The following is a 20,628-nucleotide window of genomic DNA, read 5'->3' as shown; positions in this document are numbered from 1 at the left end:
GGAGGGGCAGTGCTGAGGGAGCGCCTCAATGTCGGAGGGGAGGTGCTGACGGAGCACCGCACTGTCAGAGGGGCAGTCCTGAGGGAACGCCGCACTGTCAGAGGGGCAGTACAGAGGGAGTGCTGCACTGACGGAGGGACAGTACTGAGGGAGCACTGCACTGTCAGAGGGGCAGTACTGAGGGAGCGCTGCGCTGTCAGAGGGGCAGTACTGAGGGAGTGCTGCACTGTCAGAGGGGCAGTACTGAGGGAGCGCCGCACTGTCGGAGGGGCAGTACTGAGGGAATGCTGCACTGTCGGAGGGGCAGTACTGAGGGAGCACTGCACTGTCGGAGGGGCAGTACTGAGGGAGTGCTGCGCTGTCAGAGATGCAGTACTGAGGGAGCGCCGCACTGTCGGAGGGAAAGTACTGAGGGAGCACTGCACTGTCGGAGGGGCAGTACTGAGGGAATGCTGCGCTGTCAGAGATGCAGTACTGAGGGAGTGCCGCACTGTCAGAGGTGCAGTACTGAGGGAGCGCCGCACTGTCGGAGAGGCAGTACTGAGGGAGCGCCGCACTGTTGGAGAGGCAGTACTGAGGGAGTGCTGCACTGTTGGAGGGACAGTACTGAGAGAGATCTACAGATTCGGTGCTGACCCTCTGATGGAACATTGAACTGAGATCACGTCTGCTCTCTCGGGTGGATGTAAAAGATCTGATGGCTCAAGTCAAAGGGCAGGCCAACATTTGTCCCACAACCACCACAGTAACAATTCTTCTGATCATTCTCACATTGTGTGTGTGGGAGCTTGCTGTATGCAAATTGGCTGCCGTGTTTCCCACATTATAACAGTGACTACACTCCAAGAAAGACTTCATTGGCTGTAAAGCACTTTGGGACGTCTGGTGGTCGCGAAAGGCGGTATATAAATGCAAGTCTTTTCCAATTTCCCCGCATGCGCTTTCTGTGGATGTATGGCCTTTTTGCTCATTATTCTGAAGAGTTGGTTCTGCAGCCCATGTTGGATCAATCCCAGTGGAGGAACGTGTGTTAGAAATACTAATCCCCAAATAAAACAACGCTTGAATTACAGAAATTAACTGCGATTAATGTGCAGCCTTACTTTATACACATTTCTGGACAGCTGACAGAATGATCAGACTGCTCAGGCTGAAATTGAACAGGCAAGAGTGAAACGTGGGCTGTGCTCTCACTCGCACCCCTCGGTTTATTGGACTTTAAAAACATGCACCAATTGTACTGTCACATATTGGTATATTTTATGATACGTAAATCTAACCTGAATAACCTAAATAAAGATAAATGATTTATTAAAAACATAAATAAGTGTGGGCTTATACCAACCCCCCAGTCATTTTAATATTCAAGACATCCAGGCACATTGTACTGTTCATACCTTAGTCTAAAACTGTCTGCAATCAACAACTCATTGACTTTCACTCCTCAAACTACCCTTCCCCCACACACACCACAAGTATGGTGTCCCTCACAGGACAAAAATAACAAATCCTGTCTAAATATTTCATCCAGGCCTTTCCTGGCATTGTGTACATTGACAATCCTGGTGATACCCTCGTTTGTTATCCGTCTTCCTACAGGATTGCACAATGTTCTCGTGTGGCGTGTTCGGTATTCCTGTTGGCAATCTCTCTTTGCTTCCCGACAGCAAACGGCAGCAAATATTCCAGATTGCCTGCAACAGCTGAGCTTTTCCCGAAGTTAAGTCCTTGCCTGTTAAATTAAAAACTTTGAAAATATTGCCCCCCCCCCGCCAGTCTTTCTCTTAAGCTTTACAAGTAACACCAAAAGCACAGAATCTTTATTTCACACACATTAACTTCTCAAAGAATTTGAGCGCTGCGTGATGTAAGGATGTGTGCTACACATTTTGCCTGCTTGTTATATATATATAGATTCTGGACCTTTAATGGCATGCTTTGACATTGTCCTAGTGCTTTCAACCAGGAAACACTCAGCCTTTCTATTATTTTTTCCTGATTGGGTTTTCCAAACCCAGTTAAAAAAAAACGAATTGAGGGACTTGAATTTACTGATACATGCCGGGGCTTCTATTGGAATCAACAGTCGGGGATTTGAAACTCTCTCCCGTGCCTGATGTGTGTTGGTGCAGTCAGGGGCTGCAATTTTATCAGACTCCCTCATCTGAAGTGCAGTATAGCCCGAGATATTCCCCTCCCCCACTCATCCATATCCCTTCTATTATCAGCAGAGGTCGCTTGGCTTTCAATGTGGGGAAAGCTAGCAAATGATACCCTCAGCTTAAACGCATGGGTAAACACTCTCAGGCATGCTGAGAACAGACAGCAGAGAAAGAAACTGAGACAGAGAAAGAGGGAGTGTGTGAGAGATACAGACAGAAAGACAAAGAAAACAGACACGGGAACCCAGAAGGAAAAAAAAAACATCATTTTCTTGCAACAATTTGCTTGCTTAGCTTGTCTGCTATCTGAGACTTTTTGTTTGCTACTTTCCTGAGCTGGTTATGGCAAGACTGTTGAAAGTGTGTGTCTTGCATGAAGGCTGAACTATTGCAGACCACAAACGGATATGAGACAAGGATGAATTGAGTCTTACCCATTCTCTCTTTTTTTTTGTTCCATCCAACAATAGAGACAGAGAGAGACATCGAACGAGGGAGAGTGAGAATAATAATTAAAAATCTGCTTCCATGCGCTTGGCTTTGCAGCCACTGAAAGATGGATGTGAGATTTTATCCCACAGCCCCAGCGACTGTGGGTGCCTTACCTGCTGACCCGACCTGCCTGGGTTCTGCCTCATGCCTGGAACATTATTACTGCAATAAGGTAAAAAGGCATTGTCATTTCAACTTCTTACCTCTTCTTCCTCTTCTCATACTGTCAATGTGTTTGTGTCAGGTTTTGCTCTGGAGCTGTGCATTTACCAGGAGCTTAACTAGCTTGGAGAACTTGGCTTGTAGCTTTATACAGAGACATTGTGTGTGCTGTGTGTGTTTGTGTGTGATGTGTGTTTGTGGCTGTGTGAGTTTGTGAGTGTGTGTGTGTGCAATGTGTGAGTGAGTCTGTGTTTGAGTGTGTGTGTGTGAGAGTTTGAGTGTGAGTGTACATGTGGAGTGTGTGTGTGTGGAGTGTGTATTTGTGTTTGAGTGTGTGTGTGTGTGTGGAGTGTGAGTGTGTGTGTGTAAGTGTGTGAGTGTTTGTGTTTGAGTGTGTGTGTGTGTAAGTGTGTGTGTGTGAGAATGTGAGTGTGTGTGTGAGTGGAGTGTGGGTGTGTGGAGTGTGAGTGGGTGTGTGGGGTGTGAGTGTGTAAGTGTATGTGTGAAGTGTGAGTGTAAGTGTGTGGAGTGTGTACGAGTGTGTGTGTGAGTGAGTGTGTGTGTAAGTGAGTGTGTGAGTCTGTGTGTGTGTAAGTGAGTGTGTGGAGTGTGTGTGTAAGTGAGTGTGTGATTCTGTGTGTGTGTAAGTGAGTGTGTGAGTCTGTGTGGGGGCATTTCTGTTTACAAACCTGCTTTGATGCGGGCAGTGGTGTCTCCAGGCTGTTAACTCGGGCCCTCCTCCTGCCTCACTGTGTTAATCACACAGCAGGGATGAGCTGGACTCTGTGAGGCTTTCACTACACTCACTACCTTCAGTGCAACTTAGAAAGCGGCCTCTTTTATTCACTGGGGAAAATCCTATCAGCAACTCATCTCCACAGCGTTTGTAGTAAGTAACAGAGTGGCAGCAGTTGTGTTGTGTGGGATTTGTGTTGTGAATTAGAGAGTGGGGTTTGTCTGACTCTCACCGTTTCCGTTCTGATATTTGCCTATGTGCAGGGAGTTCTCCCCTTTCAGTGCCCGGCTGCTGTGTGGACAATGATAGGGTCAGTTTGACAAAATACTGTCCCGGTAAAATATACCATGCAATGGTATTGCAGGCAGCGGGAGAGGCCGAAAGCTTGTTTGTAACCAGATCTGTTTTATGTACCAGAATGACCGATCATACAAATTAGGAGGTTTTTAAAATAATAATAATTGTCTTCAGCATCTGTTTCTCGCAGAATGTCATGGATGGAGACAGAGCGAGCGTGTGATCAGCTTTGTTCTCGGTACCAAGCGCACGGGGTTCAAACAGGACTTAAAATAAATTGCGATATAAAGAGATTTGCAATATTAATCAGCACAATCCTGCCAAATGTTTTGCATGTGGCTCGGTACCAAAGTAATTTGACACTGTTGGGCAGGAGATGGTTGTTTTTATTCTTGACTTTAAAGCAACAACAACATAAACTTTCTGGGGAGGGCAAGAGATGCAGGAGGAAAGGCAAAAGGAGCTTGGGTGTACCGAGCTACCTGTGTGAAAATATAGGCGCCCGAGTCTGGGGCAGAGTTTAAATACTGCAAGTCCTGTGGCGGCTGTCCTGGTGCTAACAGTACCACAGATGCTGCTGTGTACACCTCGCATGTGCATAATATGAGTGTATGTGTGTGATATGCACAGTGTGGTATGTAGTGTGTGATATGCACCGTGTGTGTGCTGTGCAGAGTGCGTGTGATTTGCAGTGTGTGCGATATGCACAGTATGGTATGCAGAGTGTGTCTGTATGTGTGGTAAACCCAGCCAAGTCAGTCCTCGCATTTACTGTTGTCATTGCTGCAACCTGTGCACAGCTGTACAGCTGGCAGTGTTATTGGCATTGAGGGCTGTTGGTGCCAGTCAGTCGCATGTCTCATTTCCATGGTGCAAGATATTGGAGCAAGGTACTGAGTGGCTTGGGGGCGGGGGCCTGGCGTGGTCTGTGTAGGGGGACGGCTGAAATGGTTAAGATTGTGCCGCGCACACACACTTTCATGATGTCACACCAAGTGCGACGCCAAGTGTAACAGTGAAAATCAAATGGAAAGGCTGATGGGGGCAGTCAACATGGCTACATCATCCTGATATTCTTTTCCTTCCGTGTCTGTTGATGCTGGGTATAATAACTGCACTGTGATAATGGACGTACCGTAGGCTGCAACTGGAGGCAGCAGTTTGATGGCAAGGTTCAAACTGTGGTCTCATTCTCCAAACCAAGCTCCTGTCATTGACAAGCCACAGCAACTATAATTGTGAAGTTTAAATAGCCAATTGTAACTAAGATGCTAAACACAGTTTCAAAGTATTTATTGTTTCTCCCACTCATTGCGAACAATGAGAAAACAAAAGCCTCTGCAGGTGGAGCCTTTGATCAGCGGAGCACGGATTGGAATCAGCCACAATTTCAAATCTGCCTTTGGGAGATGGCCCTGGACAATATAGGAATGTTTGTACAGGGACACGCTCCAAATACCAACCATTGCGAAGGAAGTGTTTGTCCTCACACCTGTTTATGTGTACATGTATGGATGTGTGAGCACATGCATGTATGGCCACACAGGGCATGCATAATTGCAGGAGTGCATGTGGATACATGTGGATACATGTGCATGCAGGGAAGCACATGGGAAGCACATGGATGCATATTTGCATGCAAAGATACATGTGGATGTCTGTGTAGGGATGTCTGTGTACAGATATTTGTATACACAAGGAAACGCAGACGACTTGCAGAAGCTGTAGTTTTCACACAGAGTGGAGCTTGCAGGACGTAAATGTGTAAAGTGAATGCAGCAGATATTGTTGTGCCAATAACAGTAGCTGAAATAATCTTTCTGAGTGCATGTGTGAAGTATATTCCTACACGTGTCATGCGTTTCTCGAGCCGGCCCAAATCAGGGGCTCGGCATTGTCAATAAATACTTGTACTGCACGGGCTACTCATCGCAAAAAGCGCAGCCAGCCCAAGCTACCGCACAACTAGGGGAAATTCAGGGACATTTCTGGAAATTCAAAGGCAAATGGGGCCTTGTAGTCTTTCGTTGTGTTGTGTTTTTATTTAAATTGTTAGATGTTGGCCAACAGAAGTTGCTCCCTGGCAAAGACGTGCTGCTGCAATGGCAGTGCATTGCGAATGTTACAGTGCACACTCTGTCGCTCACACAGGATCACCACTTCCTATGCCGAATATTGGTTGGTTCAATTTTAAATGTGCAAGATGTTTTATTGTATTAATGCAAGAGGTGGGCACAGGGGAACAGCTGAGGGCACGACAGTGTTGCTTGAGCAATACAAACTCATTATTTTCTTATTATGGAACATTGGATTACATTAACTATTGCAACTGTTTGGGCAGCTCCAGTGCTTCAAGTGAAACAAAACCATCTTCCCTGCCAATCGGGAAGCGAACAGACTCTTCGCCACGCGATTGGATGACTCTTGAGTGTCGGTTAAAAGGCCTTGTTTTCCATTTCCAATATTTTAATAACTAATAAATTAAAGTGTTCAAAGAAAATGAAAAGAAGCAATTTTTTTAAATGGCCCATTGATTTTTCTGCCGGGAGTTGCTGGCGGCAGTGTGCAGGAGATTAATCTGTAATTCCTGGGGGGGTCCAGGTCTATCCGAGAGGGTTGGGAACCCCTGCACTATCTCTATGACCCCAGTTGCTGCAGAGTGCCAGTTTTCTGTCTGCTCTTGGCTTGATTTTTGGGGAAGGTCTGAAGGCAGAAGATTGAAGTCACGTTCATGCCTTTTAATAAACGATGCATGTGTTTTTGTGTCGTCGCTGCTGTGGAATATGCCGCATACTTTAAACAGAACGGATACCACAACAGCAGCGTGTGTTGTCTATATGTGTGTGTGCCTGCTTGTGTGTGTATTTGTGAGTGTGTGTGCAGGTGCGAGTTTGTGTGCATGCATGTGTGTGCGTGCGTGCTTGTGTGTGTGTGTGTGTGCATGCCTGTATATGTGTGTACGTGTGTGTGTGTGCATGCTTGTGTGTATGTGTGTGCATGCGTGAGTGTATGTGTGTGTGCGTGTGCATGCGTGAGTGTATTGTGTGTGTGCGTGTGAATAGGTCTTTGTGTGTACGTGCATGTGCGTATGTATGTGTGTAGTGTGTATATGCGTACGTACGTTTGTGTGTGTTTATGTGTCTGCGTGCATGAGTGTGACTGCGTGCGTGTCTATGCATGAGTGCTTCCATGCATTATTTTCTTAGAAAGGCATTGTTATTTAAGGAGGTGATGTCAGCGCATGTTTATAGCTTGAAAACAAATGTGATTTTCGATGGTGAACAGCCAATGTGCTGCTTTCACAAGCCAGACAGAATTGAGGAGATTCTCCTGAGCAGCTGGCTTTAAAGGAGGGCCTGTGTAACAATGAGCAGAGAGGCTCAGAGACTGGGTAAACAGTGGCCCTGGTCTGAGCCTCACAAGGTATGCCTTCAGCAAACAGAGCAAAGGAAGAAAATATCGGATGTGTTAGTCACGGACTTTGTGCAACTCAGTGCTCAGGATGAGGAGAGTGCGATTCTGAAGGGTTGATGAGTTACACTGATTTAACAAAGTCATCTATAACTGATCTCACTGATGCAAGGAAATGAAATTAGAAATTAATAACCCAGCACTGGGAAGATACATTTGCAAAATCAAAGAGAAAATATTCACAGGACAGTTTAATTGTTTTTCAGTGGAGCAGCATCCTCCCCTCCCCCACCCCATTTATGGCTTACTTTTGTGAGCTTAATGATACTGCAGTGACTGTCATGCTCAGTCAATGCCGTTGATGCACCTGTCTGTCTATTTATATTTCACTCTGTATTTCAATAGCTGGTCTCGTTTCTCAAAAGAAATGAATAACCATTTCACTTTACAATGTGCCCGGGCCAACATTCCACCCACAACCAGTATCACCAAGATTGGGTTTAAGGATCATTCATCTCATTGCTGTTTTGCAGCATTGTTTATGCACATTGCAGTCACTATATTCGAGAAAGAGTTACTCATTGTGTGAAGGGCTTTGGGACATTTCTGGACAAGGCAAGGCTTGCACCCATTTCTATCTGAAACAGTTCCTGCCCAGTTCAAAAAGACCTCTAAACGGTGATCAGGGAATCCGTGTAGCTCCTCCTTCCATAAATATCTACCGCCTCTCCATCAGAACAACAGCAGCCCTTTCCACCATTCACTTAGGTCATGGCAGATCTGTACCAGAACCAGGGGTCACTGTCTCAGGATAAGGGGTCGGCCATTTAGGACTGAGATGAGGAGGAATTTCTTCACTCAGAAGGTGGTGAATCTTTGGAATTCTCTCCCCCAGAGGGCTTGGAGGCTCAGTCGCTGAGAATGTTCAAGGCTGAGATCGATAGATTTTTGGATATTCAGGGAATCACAGGATATGGGGATAGTGCAGGAAAGTGGAGTTGAGGTCAAAGATCAGCCATCGTCATCATCATCATCATAGGCAGTACCTCAGAATCGAGGAAGACTTGCTTCCACTCTAAAAGTGAGTTCTCAGGTGGCTGAACAGTCCAATACGGGAATTACAGTCTCTGTCACAGGTGGGAGGAAAGGGTGGGGAGTCTGGTTTGCCGCACGCTCCTTCCGCTGCCTGCGCTTGTTTTCTGCATGCTCTCGGTGACGAGACTCGAGGTGCTCAGCACCCTCCCGGATGTTCTTCCTCCACTTTGAACGGTCTTGGGCCAGGGACTCTCAGGTGTCAGTGGGGATGTTGCACTTTATCAAGGAGGCTTTGAGGGTGTCCTTGAAACGTTTCCTCTGCCCACCTGGGGCTCATTTGCCGTGTAGGAGTTCCGAGTAGAGCGCTTGCTTTAGGAGTCTCGTGTTGGGCATGAGGACAATGTGGCCCCATCCAACGGAGCTGGTCGAGTGTGGTCAGTGCTTCGATGCTGGGGATGTGGCCTGAGCCATGATCTTATTGAATAGCAGTGCAGGCTCGAGGGGCCGAATGGCCTCCTCCTGCTCCTAATTCTCATGTTCTTATGTACCTCAACCCCATTTACCCGCCTTTGCTCCATGTCCCTCGATATCCTTACTCAACGAAAGTCTATCAATCGCAGTCTTGAAAGCTCCAATTGACCCCCAGATCCACAGCTTTTTGGGGGAGAGAGTTCCAGATTCCCACTGCCCTATATGTGAGGAAGAGTTTCTAGATTTCACTCGTGAATTGTCTAGCTCTAATTTTAAGATTATGGCCCTTCGTTCTTGGGCCATTTTACTACGTTAAAGGCACTATATAAACGCAAGTTATTGTTCGTGATTGCCCACCAGAGGATTTAGGGCCTGAATTTGATGCAGGCCTCCGCCGGCCCAAGTGCCGCCCAAAGTACCTCCGATGGCCGCCGAGGTTCCTGATGGCTCTTTGGGCAGGGTTTTCATCATCCAGGTCCCTCGAAGGTTGGCGAGCGGCAAATCTGCTACGTACACCACCAAACCGGGCGGCAGCCGGTGGGAGCGTTCATTCTCGGCGGCAAAGGCACTTGCCGCCCAAGTGCCGCCGGGGATGGAGTCGGGCCCACGGAGGGGCGAAGAACTAAAAATAAAAAGCATTAAAAAAAATTTGACAACCTTGAGGGAACCCCATCCAGGTAAGTGCCTGTAAAGAAATAATTTAAATAAACCACTAACCTTTTTTACAGCATCTTCCACACCTACCGTTGAGGACAGAGCTGCCTGCACTCAGCGCTGTACTGCCGACTCCCACCCGCCTGAATATGGCATCTCGGCGGGCGGGAGTGTACTTACGCGGATCAGGTGTCTGCTGACGGTGGCGGGCCCTTCCCAACAGCTCTCCCCTCCCGCCCGCTCCTGGCACTGGGCGATTCGACTCGAGGAATGTCGGCAGCAGTGGGCGGTAAGGCCATCAACTTGGGCCCCATACTTTCTCTCTACCTTATCGAACTCCTTCTCCATTTTAAACACCTCGACAAGGTCACCTCTCAATCTCCTACACTCGAGGAACACAAGCCCAGTCTGTGCAACCTGCCCTCGGGATTTAACCCTTTCAGCCCTGGGATCAGTCTGGGGAATCTGCACTGCTCCCCCTCCGAGGCCGATATACCCTCCCTGAGGGGAGGGGGTGCCCAGAACTGGACGCAGTGTCCCGGGGGGGGGGCAGGACTGGGACTGGACACAGTGTCCTGGGGGGGGGGTCTGAGCGAGCTCTGTACAGCTGGAGCATCACTTCCTCCCCTCTGTATTCCATGAGAAATGTGCCAAGCAGAGAAAAAATGGACAGTGAGCATGTCATAGAAGAGGTATAAGGAGTAGAGTGTGGTGGAGGGACATAGGGCAGGACATGCAGAGAGCAGGATCTGAACAGCTGAAAGCACGGTGCCAATGGGGGGGAAGAAAGCCGGATTCACGAGGTGAGAATTGGAGGAGTGCAGAGATTGCGGATGGTTGCAGGGATGGAGGAGGAGACAGAGATAGGGAGAGGCGAGGTCATGGAGGGACCAGAATGTTTTTATTCATTCTCAGGATGTGGGCATTGCTGGCAAGGCTGGCATTTATTGCCCATCCCTCATTGCCCCTTGAGAAAGTGGTGGTGAGCCGCCTTCTTGAACCGCTGCAGTCCGTGTGGATGGCATAACAGAAATTAGGCACAAGAAAAGGAACATTCTGAATGTTAATAATACTTGTATTATGCAATATCTTGTCAAGACAGAACATCTCAAAACATTTCATACAATGAACTCCTTTTGAAGTGCACTCTGTTGTTAACTAAAGAACAGGAAGATTTAGCAGTACAACATTTGAAAACACACAATCGTAGCTTGATTTCTAGACTTCTAGATAAAATATATGATAGATGTTTTACAATGTGATGGGTTGAAATATTTCTCACGGGACTTATGTATCAGCAATCTGCTTGTGGTGTTGTGTTGATATTACGGACTCACTTCAAGCAGAAGGAACACTTCTCCAGATCTGCTGCGACTGTAGAATGCACTGCGTTTACACTGCAGCACCATTTGTACAGTGCTGACTGCAACGCACATCCCAGATACCTTCAGCGCCTCCATCATCCTACAGCCCATGAACTCTGCTTACCGGGAGAGAATAGCCAGTTCTGACTGAGCACTAATCCCAGCACCTCATTGCTCTGGAGTATTGAATGGCACTCCGCAATCAGCAATAATTTCATTAATATCCCACTCATTTTACACAGCTGTCTGTTGAAAGAAAGAACAACCTTGCATTTATGTAGTACCTTTCCCATCCTCAGGATGACCCAGAATGCTTCACATCCAATGGATTACTTTTAAAGTGCAATCACTGTTGTTTTGTAAGACAAGGGCAGCAGGCGCATGGGAACACCACCACCTCCACGTTCCCCTCCCAGTCACACACCGTCCCGACTGGGAAATATATCGGCCGTTCCTTCATCGTCGCTGGGTCACAATCCTGGAACTCCCTCCCTAACAGCACTGTGGGAGCACCTTCACCACACGGACTGCAGCGGTTCAAGGCGGCGGCTCACCACCACCTTCTCAAGGGGCAATTAGGGATGGGCAATAAATGCCGGCCTTGCCAGTGATGTCCGTGTCTCGAGAAAAACATGGCAGCCAATTTGCCCACAATAAGATCCCACAAACAGCAGAGATAAATGACTTTAACGTAGCAACACGTCCCAAAGGGCGTCCCAGGAGCATTATCAGACAGAATTTGACACTGAGCCACATAACAAGATATTAGGATAGGTGATACTAAGATTGGTCAAAGTTGTAGGTTTTAAGGAGCGTCTTAAAGGAGAAGAGAGAGGTAGAGAGATGGAGAGGTTTAGGGAGGGAGTTCCAGAGCTTGGGGCCCAGGCAGCTGAAAGCACGGCCACCAATGGTGGAGCAATTATAATCAGGGATATGCAAGAGGCCAGAATTAGAGGAGCGCAGACATCTTGCGGGGTTGTGGGACTGGAGGTTACAGAGATAGGGAGGGGCGAGGCCATAGAGGGTTTTGAAAACAAGGATGGGAATTTTGTAATCGAGACATTGCTGGAGATAACTGTCTGCTACCCTTGGCACTTGGATCAGCTGTGCCAGCGCAGTTCTGATGGTGGATAGGCTGTACGAAGCTTCCCCTCAACAGCAGAGACAAGGGCCTTGGCAAAGTGACATTGTTTTATTTCTAAGCAACTTCACGTGCAGACATTACCGGAGCCACTGGAGAAACTGGGCAGATCTGCCAGCACGGGAACCTGCATTCAGCACAGCAAGTGGAATCAAAATGGAAAATCAGAGGAATTTAGGATCTGAGTGGAGCCTCGAGATCCTACGTAGAAGATAGAAACAGGCCATTCGGCCCATCCAGTCCGTCCTGGTGTTTACCCTCCACTGGAGCAAATACATCCAATCACACTTATCTGCTCTGTTCCCGCATCCCTTTAACCCCTCTCCCTTCATCCCCCTCTCCAATCTAATCCTGAATGGTGACAGTTCCTGCCTCAGCCGCTAACACTGGGAGTGAATCCCACAGCCTCACAACTCTGTGTGTGAGCTTTCTCCACCCTCTGTTCTAAATCTCTCGTATTTAATCCTCTCTGGCCCCTCGGTCCACTGGGAACAGTCTGCTCCTATCTAACCTGTCCCATCCTTTCATAATTTTAAACACCGCTCACAATCTGTGCTGTTCTGCCGAAAAAAAGCCCCAATTTTGCAAATCTTTCTTCGTATTTGAATTTGCACAACCCAGGCAACATTCTAGTGAATCTCCAAAGCCTCAGTATCCTTCCTGTAGCAGGGGCCTAATACCACACACAGCACTCCAACTGAGTGTGTGAGTGTGTGTGTCTGTCAATGTGTGTCTGTGAATATGTGTGTGTGTGTGTGTGTGTGTATGTGAGTGTGTGTCTGTGAATGTGTGTGTGTCTGTGAATGTGTGTGTGTATGTGAGTGTGTGTGTATGTCTGTGAGTGTGTCATAGAAAATAGGTGCAGGAGTAGGCCATTCAGCCCTTCGAGCCTGCACCGCCATTCAATGAGTTCATGGCTGAACATGCAACTTCAGTACCCCATTCCTGCTTTCTCGCCATACCCCTTGATCCCCCTAGTAGTAAGGACTTCATCTAACTCCGTTTTGAATATATTTAGTGAATTGGCCTCAACAACTTTCTGTGGTAGAGAATTCCACAGGTTCACCACTCTCTAGGTGAAGAAGTTTCTCCTCATCTCGGTCCTAAATGGCTTATCCCTTATCCTTAGACTGTGACCCCTGGTTCTGGACTTCCCCAACATTGAGAACATTCTTCCTGCATCTAACCTGTCTAAACCCATCAGAATTTTAAACGTTTCTATGAGATCCCCTCTCATTCTTCTGAACTCCAGTGAATACAAGCCCAGTTGATCCAGTCTTTCTTGATATGTCAGTCCTGCCATCCCGGGAATCAGTCTGGTGAACCTTCGCTGCACTCCCTCAATAGCAAGAATATCCTTCCTCACGTTAGGAGACCAAAACTGTACACAATACTCCAGGTGTGGCCTCACCAAGGCCCTGTACAACTGTAGTAACACCTCCCTGCCCCTGTACTCAAACCCCCTCGCTATGAAGGCCAACATGCCATTTGCTTTCTTAACCGCCTGCTGTACCTGCATGCCAACCTTCAATGACTGATGTACCATGACACCCAGGTCTCGTTGCACCTCCCCTTTTCCTAATCTGTCACCATAGTCTGTCTCTCTGTTTTTAACACCAAAGTGGATAACCTCACATTTATCGACATTATACTTCATCTGCCATGCATTTGCCCACTCACCTAACCTATCCAAGTCACTCTGCAGCCTCATAGCATCCTCCTCGTAGCTCACACTGCCACCCAACTTAGTGTTATCTGCAAATTTGGAGATACTCCATTTAATCTCCTTGTCTAAATCATTAATGTACAGTGTAAACAGCTGGGGCCCCAGCACAGAACCTTGCGATACCCCATTAGTCCCTGCCTGCCATTCTGAAAAGTACCCATTTACTCCTACTCTTTGCTTCCTGTCTGCCAACCAGTTCTCAATCCACGTCAGCACACTACCCCCAATCCCATGTGCTTTAACTTTGCACATTAATCTCTTGTGTGGGACCTTGTCGAAAGCCTTCTGAAAGTCCAAATACACCACATCAACTGGTTCTCCCTTGTCCACTCTACTGGAAACATCCTCAAAAAATTCCAGAAGATTTGTCAAGCATGATTTCCCTTTCACAAATCCATGCTGATTTGGACCTATCATGTCACCTCTTTCCAAATGCGCTGCTATGACATCCTTAAGAATTGATTCCATCATTTTACCCACTACCGATATCAGGCTGACCGGTCTATAATTCCCTGTTTTCTCTCTCCCTCCTTTTTTTAAAAATGGGGTTACATTGGCTTCCCTCCACTTGATAGGAACTGATCCAGAGTCTATGGAATGTTGGAAAATGACTGTCAATGCATCCGCTATTTCCAAGGCCACCTCCTTAAGTACTCTGGGATGCAGTCCATCAGGCCCTGGGGATTTATCCGCCTTCAATCCCATCAATTTCCCCAATACAATTTCCCGACTAATAAGGATTTCCCTCAGTTCCTCCTTCTTACTAGACCCTCTGACCTCTTTTATATCCGGAAGGTTGTTTGTGTGCTCCTTGGTGAATACCGAACCAAAGTACTTGTTCAATTGGTCTGCCATTTCTTTGTTCCCCGTTATGACTTCCCCTGATTCTGACTGCAGGGGACCTACGTTTGTCTTTACTAACCTTTTTCTCTTTATATATCTGTAGAAACTTTTGCAATCCGTCTTAATGTTCCCTGCAAGCTTCTTCTCGTACTCTATGTTCCCTGCCCTAATCAAACCCTTTGTCCTCCTCTGCTGAGTTCTAAATTTCTCCCAGTCCCCAGGTTCGCTGCTATTTCTGGCCAATTTGTATGCCACTTCCTTGGCTTTAATACTATCCCTGATTTCCCTTGATAGCCACGGTTGAGCCACCTTCCCTTTTTTATTTTTACGCCAGACAGGGATGTACAATTGTTGTAGTTCATCCATGCAGTCTCTAAGGGCCTAGAACGGCGCAGTCCCGACCTGGACGCCCATTTTTCGCGCCACAAAGTGCGCCTAAAAAAAACCTCCAGATTCTACACTTTCCTGCAGGTCCTCTGGCCCAGCAGGAGCTGTAGGGAGCGGAGCCAGGTCCCTGCACTGAAAACAGTACCTGGAACTCTGCACATGCGCGCTACAGTGTAGCTCCAGGCGCCTGAAACTGTGTGGGAGGGGCCCGAAGCACGCAGCCCCTAGCCCTGGCCGAATGGCCTCACTGGGGCTGCGTGAATAAGGATCCTCCCACGGCCAGCTCCTGCTCCCCCCCCCCCACCCCGACCAGACCCGACACTCGCTCCCAGCCCCCCTCTGCCTCCGGACCAGACCCGACACCCGCTCCCAGCCCCCCTCTGCCTCCGGACCAGACCCGACACCCGCTCCCCGCCCCCCGACCCGACCTCCCCCCACTGGACCCGACCCCCCCCCCCCGCCACTGGACCCGACCTGACCCCCCACTGGACCCGACCCGACTCCCGCTCCCGGACTGAATCCGAACTGACCTCCCTCCCTCCCTCTCTCTCTCTCCCTCCCCCCTCTCTCTCCCTCTCCCCCTCTCTCTCCCTCTCTCTCCCTCCCTCCCTCTCTCTCTCCTCCTCTCTCCCTCCCTCCCTCCCTCTCTCTCTCCCTCCCCCCTCTCTCTCCCTCTCCCTCTCTCTCCCTCCCTCCCTCCCTCTCTCTCTCCCTCCCTCCCCCCTCTCCCTTTCCCTCCCCTCCTCTCTCTCCTTCTCCCCCTCTCTCTCCCTCCCTCCCTCTCTCTCTCCCTCCCTCCCCCCCTCTCTCCCCTCCCCCTCTCTCTCCCTCCCCCCTCTCCCTCCCTCCCTCCCCTCTCTCTCCCTCCTCTACCCCCCCTCTCCCTCCCTCTCTCCCCGCCCCCACTCTCTCTCCCTCCCTCTCCCCCCCCTCTCTCTCTCCCTCCCTCCCTCCCCCCCCCCCCCGACCCGAACCGAACCTCCCCGACCCGACCCAACCTGTAAATCTGTTGCTGGGGATGGGCCGTTCAGCCTTCGGTCCCGAAAGGCCTGCCTGAAGCACTTTCACACAGGTAGGAAGATGGTTTATTTAATCTTTTCTTTGCTTATAAATGTTTATTCAGGTTGGATTTATTTGTATAATATTTGTATAAGTATAAATAAGGATTTATTGTAGAATTTAATGACTTTCCTTCCCCCCCCCCCCCCCCCCCCACACCTGGACGCCTAATTTGTAACCTGCGCCTGATTTTTTTATGTGTAGAACAGGTTTTTTCAGTTCTACAAAAATCTTCACTTGCTCCATTCTACTTTAGTTTGGAGTACGTTTTCACTGTGGAAACTTTCAAATCAGGCGTCAGTGGCTGAACACGCCCCCTTTTGAAGAAAAAATTCTGTTCCAAAGTAGAACTGTTCTACCTGACTAGAACTGCAGAAAAAAAAATGTGGAGAATTGCGATTTCTAAGATAGTCCGTTCTCCACCAGTTGCTCCTAAAAATCAGGCGCAAATCATGTGGAAACTTGGGCCCTAAATGTCTGCCATTGCCCATCCACAGTCAACCCCTTAAGTATCATTTGCCAATCTATCCTAGCCAATTCACGTCTCATACCTTCAAAGTTACCCTTCTTTAAGTTCTGGACCATGGTCTCTGAATTAACTGTTTCATTCTCCATCCTAATGTAGAATTCCACCATATTATGGTCACTCTTCCCCAAGGGGCCTCGCACAATGAGATTGCTAATTAATCCTCTCTCATTACACAACACCCAGTCTAAGATGGCCTCCCCCCTAGTTGGTTCCTCGACATATTGGTCTAGAAAACCATCCCTAATGCACTCCAGGAAATCCTCCTCCACCATATTGCTTCCAGTTTGGCTAGCCCAATCTATGTGCATATTAAAATCACCCATGATAACTGCTGCACCTTTATTGCATGCACCCCTAATTTCCTGTTTGATGCCCTCCCCAACATCACTACTACTGTTTGGAGGTCTGTACACAACTCCCACTAACGTTTTTTGACCTTTGGTGTTCTGTAGCTCTACCCATATAGATTCCACATCATCCAAGCTAATGTCCTTCCTAACTATTGCATTAATCTCCTCTTTAACCAGCAATGCTACCCCACCTCCTTTTCCTTTTATTCTATCCTTCCTGAATGTTGAATACCCATGAATGTTGAGTTCCCAGCCCTGATCATCCTGGAGCCACGTCTCTGTAATCCCAATCACATCATATCTGTTAACATCTATTTGCACAGTTAATTCATCCAGCTTATTACGGATACTCCTTGCATTAAGACACAAAGCCTTCAGGCTTGTTTTTTTAACACCCTTTATCCTTTTAGAATTATGATGTAGTGTGGCCCTTTTTGTTTCTTGCCTTTGTTTACTCGGCCTTCCACTATTGCTTTTTACCTTTCTACCATCTGTTTCTGACTCCATATTACTTCACCCTGTCACGCTGCATAGGTTCCCATCCCCCTGCCATATTAGTTTAAACACTCCCGAACTGCATTAGCAAATGTTACCCCTAGGACATCAGTTCCAGTCCTGCCCAAGTGCAGATCGTCCCCTTTGTACAGGTCCCTCTTCCCCCAGAACTGGTTCCAATGTCCCAGGAATTTGAAACCCTCCCTCTTGCACCACTGCTCAAGCCACGTATTTATTCTAACTATCCTGCTCCCTCTACTCTGATTAGCACGTGGCACTGGTAGCAATCCAGAGATTACTACCTTTGAGGTCCTACTTTTTAATTTAACTCCTAGCTCCCTAAATTCAGCTTGTAGGACCTCTTCCCGCTTCTTACCTATATCGTTGGTACCTACATGCACCACGACAACTGGATGTTCACCCTCCCTCTCCAGAATACTCTGCAGCCGCTCCGAGACATCCTTGACCCTTGCACCAGGGAGGCAACATACCATCCTGGAGTCTCGGTTGCGGCTGCAGAAACTCCTATTTATTCCCCTTACAATAGAGTCCCCTATCACTATAGCTCTCCCACTCTTTTTCCCACCCATCTGTGCAGCAGAGCCACCCATGGTGCCATGAACCTGGCTGCTGGTGCCTTCCCCTGGTAAGTCATCTCCCCCAACAGTAACCAAAACGGTATATCTGTTTTGGAGGGAGATGACCGCAGGGGTCTCCTGCACTACCTTCCTGCTCTTGCCTTGTCTCTTGGTCACCTATTCACTATCTGTCCTAACCCTTACCTGCGGTGTGACCAACTCACTAAATGTGCTATCCACAACATTCTCAGCATCACTCATGCTCCAGAGTGAGTCCATCCGCAGCTCCAGTGCCGTCATGCGGTCTGTCAGGAGCTGCAGCTGGACACACTTCCCGCACACATAGTAGTCAGGGACACTGGAAGCGTCCCTGACTTCCCACATAGCACAGGAGGAGCATGACATGGATCCGAGCTCTCCTGCCATGACTTAACCCTTAAATTAATTTACTTCCTAAAATTTTCTTAAACACCAAACAGCTACTTAGTAGTTCGCTGCCAATTAAACCAACCTAAAAGTCAGTCTCAAAGAGAGTTGTACTTACCAGTCGAACAGCCAACCACTTACCAGCTTGGCTATGATGTCACCTCTTGATTTCGCACCCCTCTATCTTTGTCTGCAGCTGGTTGGGCTGGTCTCTGGGCCTCCGTCTCCTACTCTCGCACTCCTTATCAGCCGCTCTAGTGTCAGCACTGGTAGAAAAAACAAGTCAAAACAGCACCTGTCACCCCCGCTTGCCCGAACTCACCCACTTACCAAACTCACGAATGCCACTCTATGCTGCTGCACTCCGTGCTCTGCACGAGCTGCCTCTTTTTAAACTGTATCTAGGTCAGATGACTCACTACTGGTCAGTCGTTTACAGAACTGGTTTTAACTAGCTGCTAATTGCCTCCTACTGGAGAGTTACCTTGTTTTTCTCTGCCTAAACCTGAAAGATTCCCAACTATTTAACTTTTCCCCTTTAAATTAAACTGCTACTTACTTAGAAGCTACTGGCATTTGCCACTAACAATTTACTCCAGCCTCCAAATGGTTTAAAGAGAATAACCCTTAAAACTCACCCACTTACAAAACTCACAAATGCCACTCTATGCTGTTGCACTCCGTCTGTGTGTGTGTGTAAGTGTGTGTGTGTGTGAGTGTGTGTGTGAGTGTCTGTGTGTGTGAGTGAGTGTGTGCGAGTGTGTCTGTAGTGTGTCTGTGTGTGTGAGTGTGTATGTGAGTGTGTGTGTGAGTGTGTGTGCCTGTTTGTAGTGTGTCGCTGTGTGTGTCTGTGTGTGTGTGTGTGTGTAAGTGTGTGAGTGTGTCTGTGTGTGGTGTGTGTGTGTGTGGTGTGTGTGTGTGTAAGTGTGTGAATGTGTGTGTGTGTGTATGTCTGTTTGTAGTGTGTGTGTGTGAGTATGTGTGTGTTTGTGTGAGTGTGTGTGAGTGTGTATGTGTGTGTGTATGTGTGTGTGTCTGTCTGTGTGTGTGAGTGTGTGTATGTGAGTATGTGTGTGAGTGTGCAATAAGAACATAAGAACATAAGAATTAGGAACAGGAGTAGGCCATCTAGCCCCTTGAGCCTGCTCCGCCATTCAATAAGATCATGGCTGATCTGGCCGTGGACTCAGCTCCACTTACCCGCCCGCTCCCCATGTGTGTGTCTGTGTGTGTGAGTGTGTGTGTGAGTGTCTGTGTGTGTGAGTGAGTGTGTGCGAGTGTGTCTGTAGTGTGTCTGTGTGTGTGAGTGTGTATGTGAGTGTGTGTGTGAGTGTGTGTGCCTGTTTGTAGTGTGTCGCTGTGTGTGTCTGTGTGTGTGTGTGTGTGTAAGTGTGTGAGTGTGTCTGTGTGTGGTGTGTGTGTGTGTGGTGTGTGTGTGTGTGTAAGTGTGTGAATGTGTGTGTGTGTGTATGTCTGTTTGTAGTGTGTGTGTGTGAGTGTGTGTGTGTTTGTGTGAGTGTGTGTGAGTGTGTATGTGTGTGTGTATGTGTGTGTGTCTGTCTGTGTGTGTGAGTGTGTGTATGTGAGTATGTGTGTGAGTGTGCAATAAGAACATAAGAACATAAGAATTAGGAACAGGAGTAGGCCATCTAGCCCCTTGAGCCTGCTCCGCCATTCAATAAGATCATGGCTGATCTGGCCGTGGACTCAGCTCCACTTACCCGCCCGCTCCCCATGTGTGTGTCTGTGTGTGTGAGTGTGTCTGTGTGTGTGTATGTGAGTGCCTGTGTGAGTGTGTGTGTCTGTGTGTGTGAGTGTGTCTGTGTGTGTGTATGTGAGTGCCTGTGTGAGTGTGTGTGTCTGTGTGTGTGAGTGTGTCTGTGTGTGTGTATGTGAGTGCCTGTGTGAGTGTGTGTGTCTGTGTGAGTGTGTGTGTCTGTGTGTGTGTGTGTGTCTGTGTGAGTGTGTGTGTGTGTGTGTGTCTGTGTGTGTGTGTGTGTCTGTGTGAGTGTGTGTGAGTGCCTGTGTGAGTGTGAGTGCCTGTGTGAGTGTGAGTGTCTGTGTGAGTGTGTGTGTCTGTGTGTGTGTGTGTGTGTCTGTGAGTATGCCACTGTGCCTGTGTATAATTTCTACCAGCAGTGTCCTCGATATCTGTACACTGAAGTCCCACCACACAAAGCAGGAATGCTTGTAATATTTGTCGAAGCTTTCAGTTTTCTTTAGGAGTAATAAGGAAAGCCAATGATATGATTGTTTCTTTCGGTGTATTTGCTTCTCTGGCTTAGGCTGGCTTGGCTTGTGTGGTTGGTC

At 48.0% G+C, this 20,628-nt stretch overlaps 1 protein-coding gene and 1 long non-coding RNA gene across 8 annotated transcripts in view; one reads left to right on the top strand and one right to left on the bottom strand.

The window, feature by feature from the left end:
* Nucleotides 1-3,612, bottom strand: part of LOC139277677 (uncharacterized) — an 88,418-nt gene extending 84,806 nt beyond the window's left edge. For 2 of the 3 annotated variants that reach the window (XR_011596126.1, XR_011596128.1), the window contains exon 1: nucleotides 3,506-3,612. This is a non-coding gene — a long non-coding RNA (uncharacterized lncRNA). Of the gene's footprint in view, nucleotides 1-2,857; nucleotides 3,236-3,505 lie in introns of those variants that run through there. The other variant, XR_011596127.1, reaches the window with a different exon arrangement.
* The window catches only part of tox2 (TOX high mobility group box family member 2), a 274,812-nt gene continuing 256,484 nt past the window's right edge, over nucleotides 2,301-20,628 (top strand). For 3 of the 5 annotated variants that reach the window (XM_070896484.1, XM_070896489.1, XM_070896483.1), the window contains exon 1: nucleotides 2,301-2,826. In XM_070896484.1, coding sequence (XP_070752585.1) covers nucleotides 2,719-2,826 — 108 coding nt within the window. In that variant the 5' untranslated portion in view covers nucleotides 2,301-2,718. Of the gene's footprint in view, nucleotides 2,827-3,529; nucleotides 3,706-4,694; nucleotides 4,740-20,628 lie in introns of those variants that run through there. The other 2 variants (XM_070896486.1, XM_070896485.1) reach the window with 2 other exon arrangements.

This window comes from Pristiophorus japonicus, chromosome 12 (genome assembly GCF_044704955.1).
Source record: "Pristiophorus japonicus isolate sPriJap1 chromosome 12, sPriJap1.hap1, whole genome shotgun sequence".
Taxonomy (NCBI): domain Eukaryota; kingdom Metazoa; phylum Chordata; class Chondrichthyes; family Pristiophoridae; genus Pristiophorus; species Pristiophorus japonicus.
This window is presented reverse-complemented; position numbering and strand designations above follow the sequence as displayed.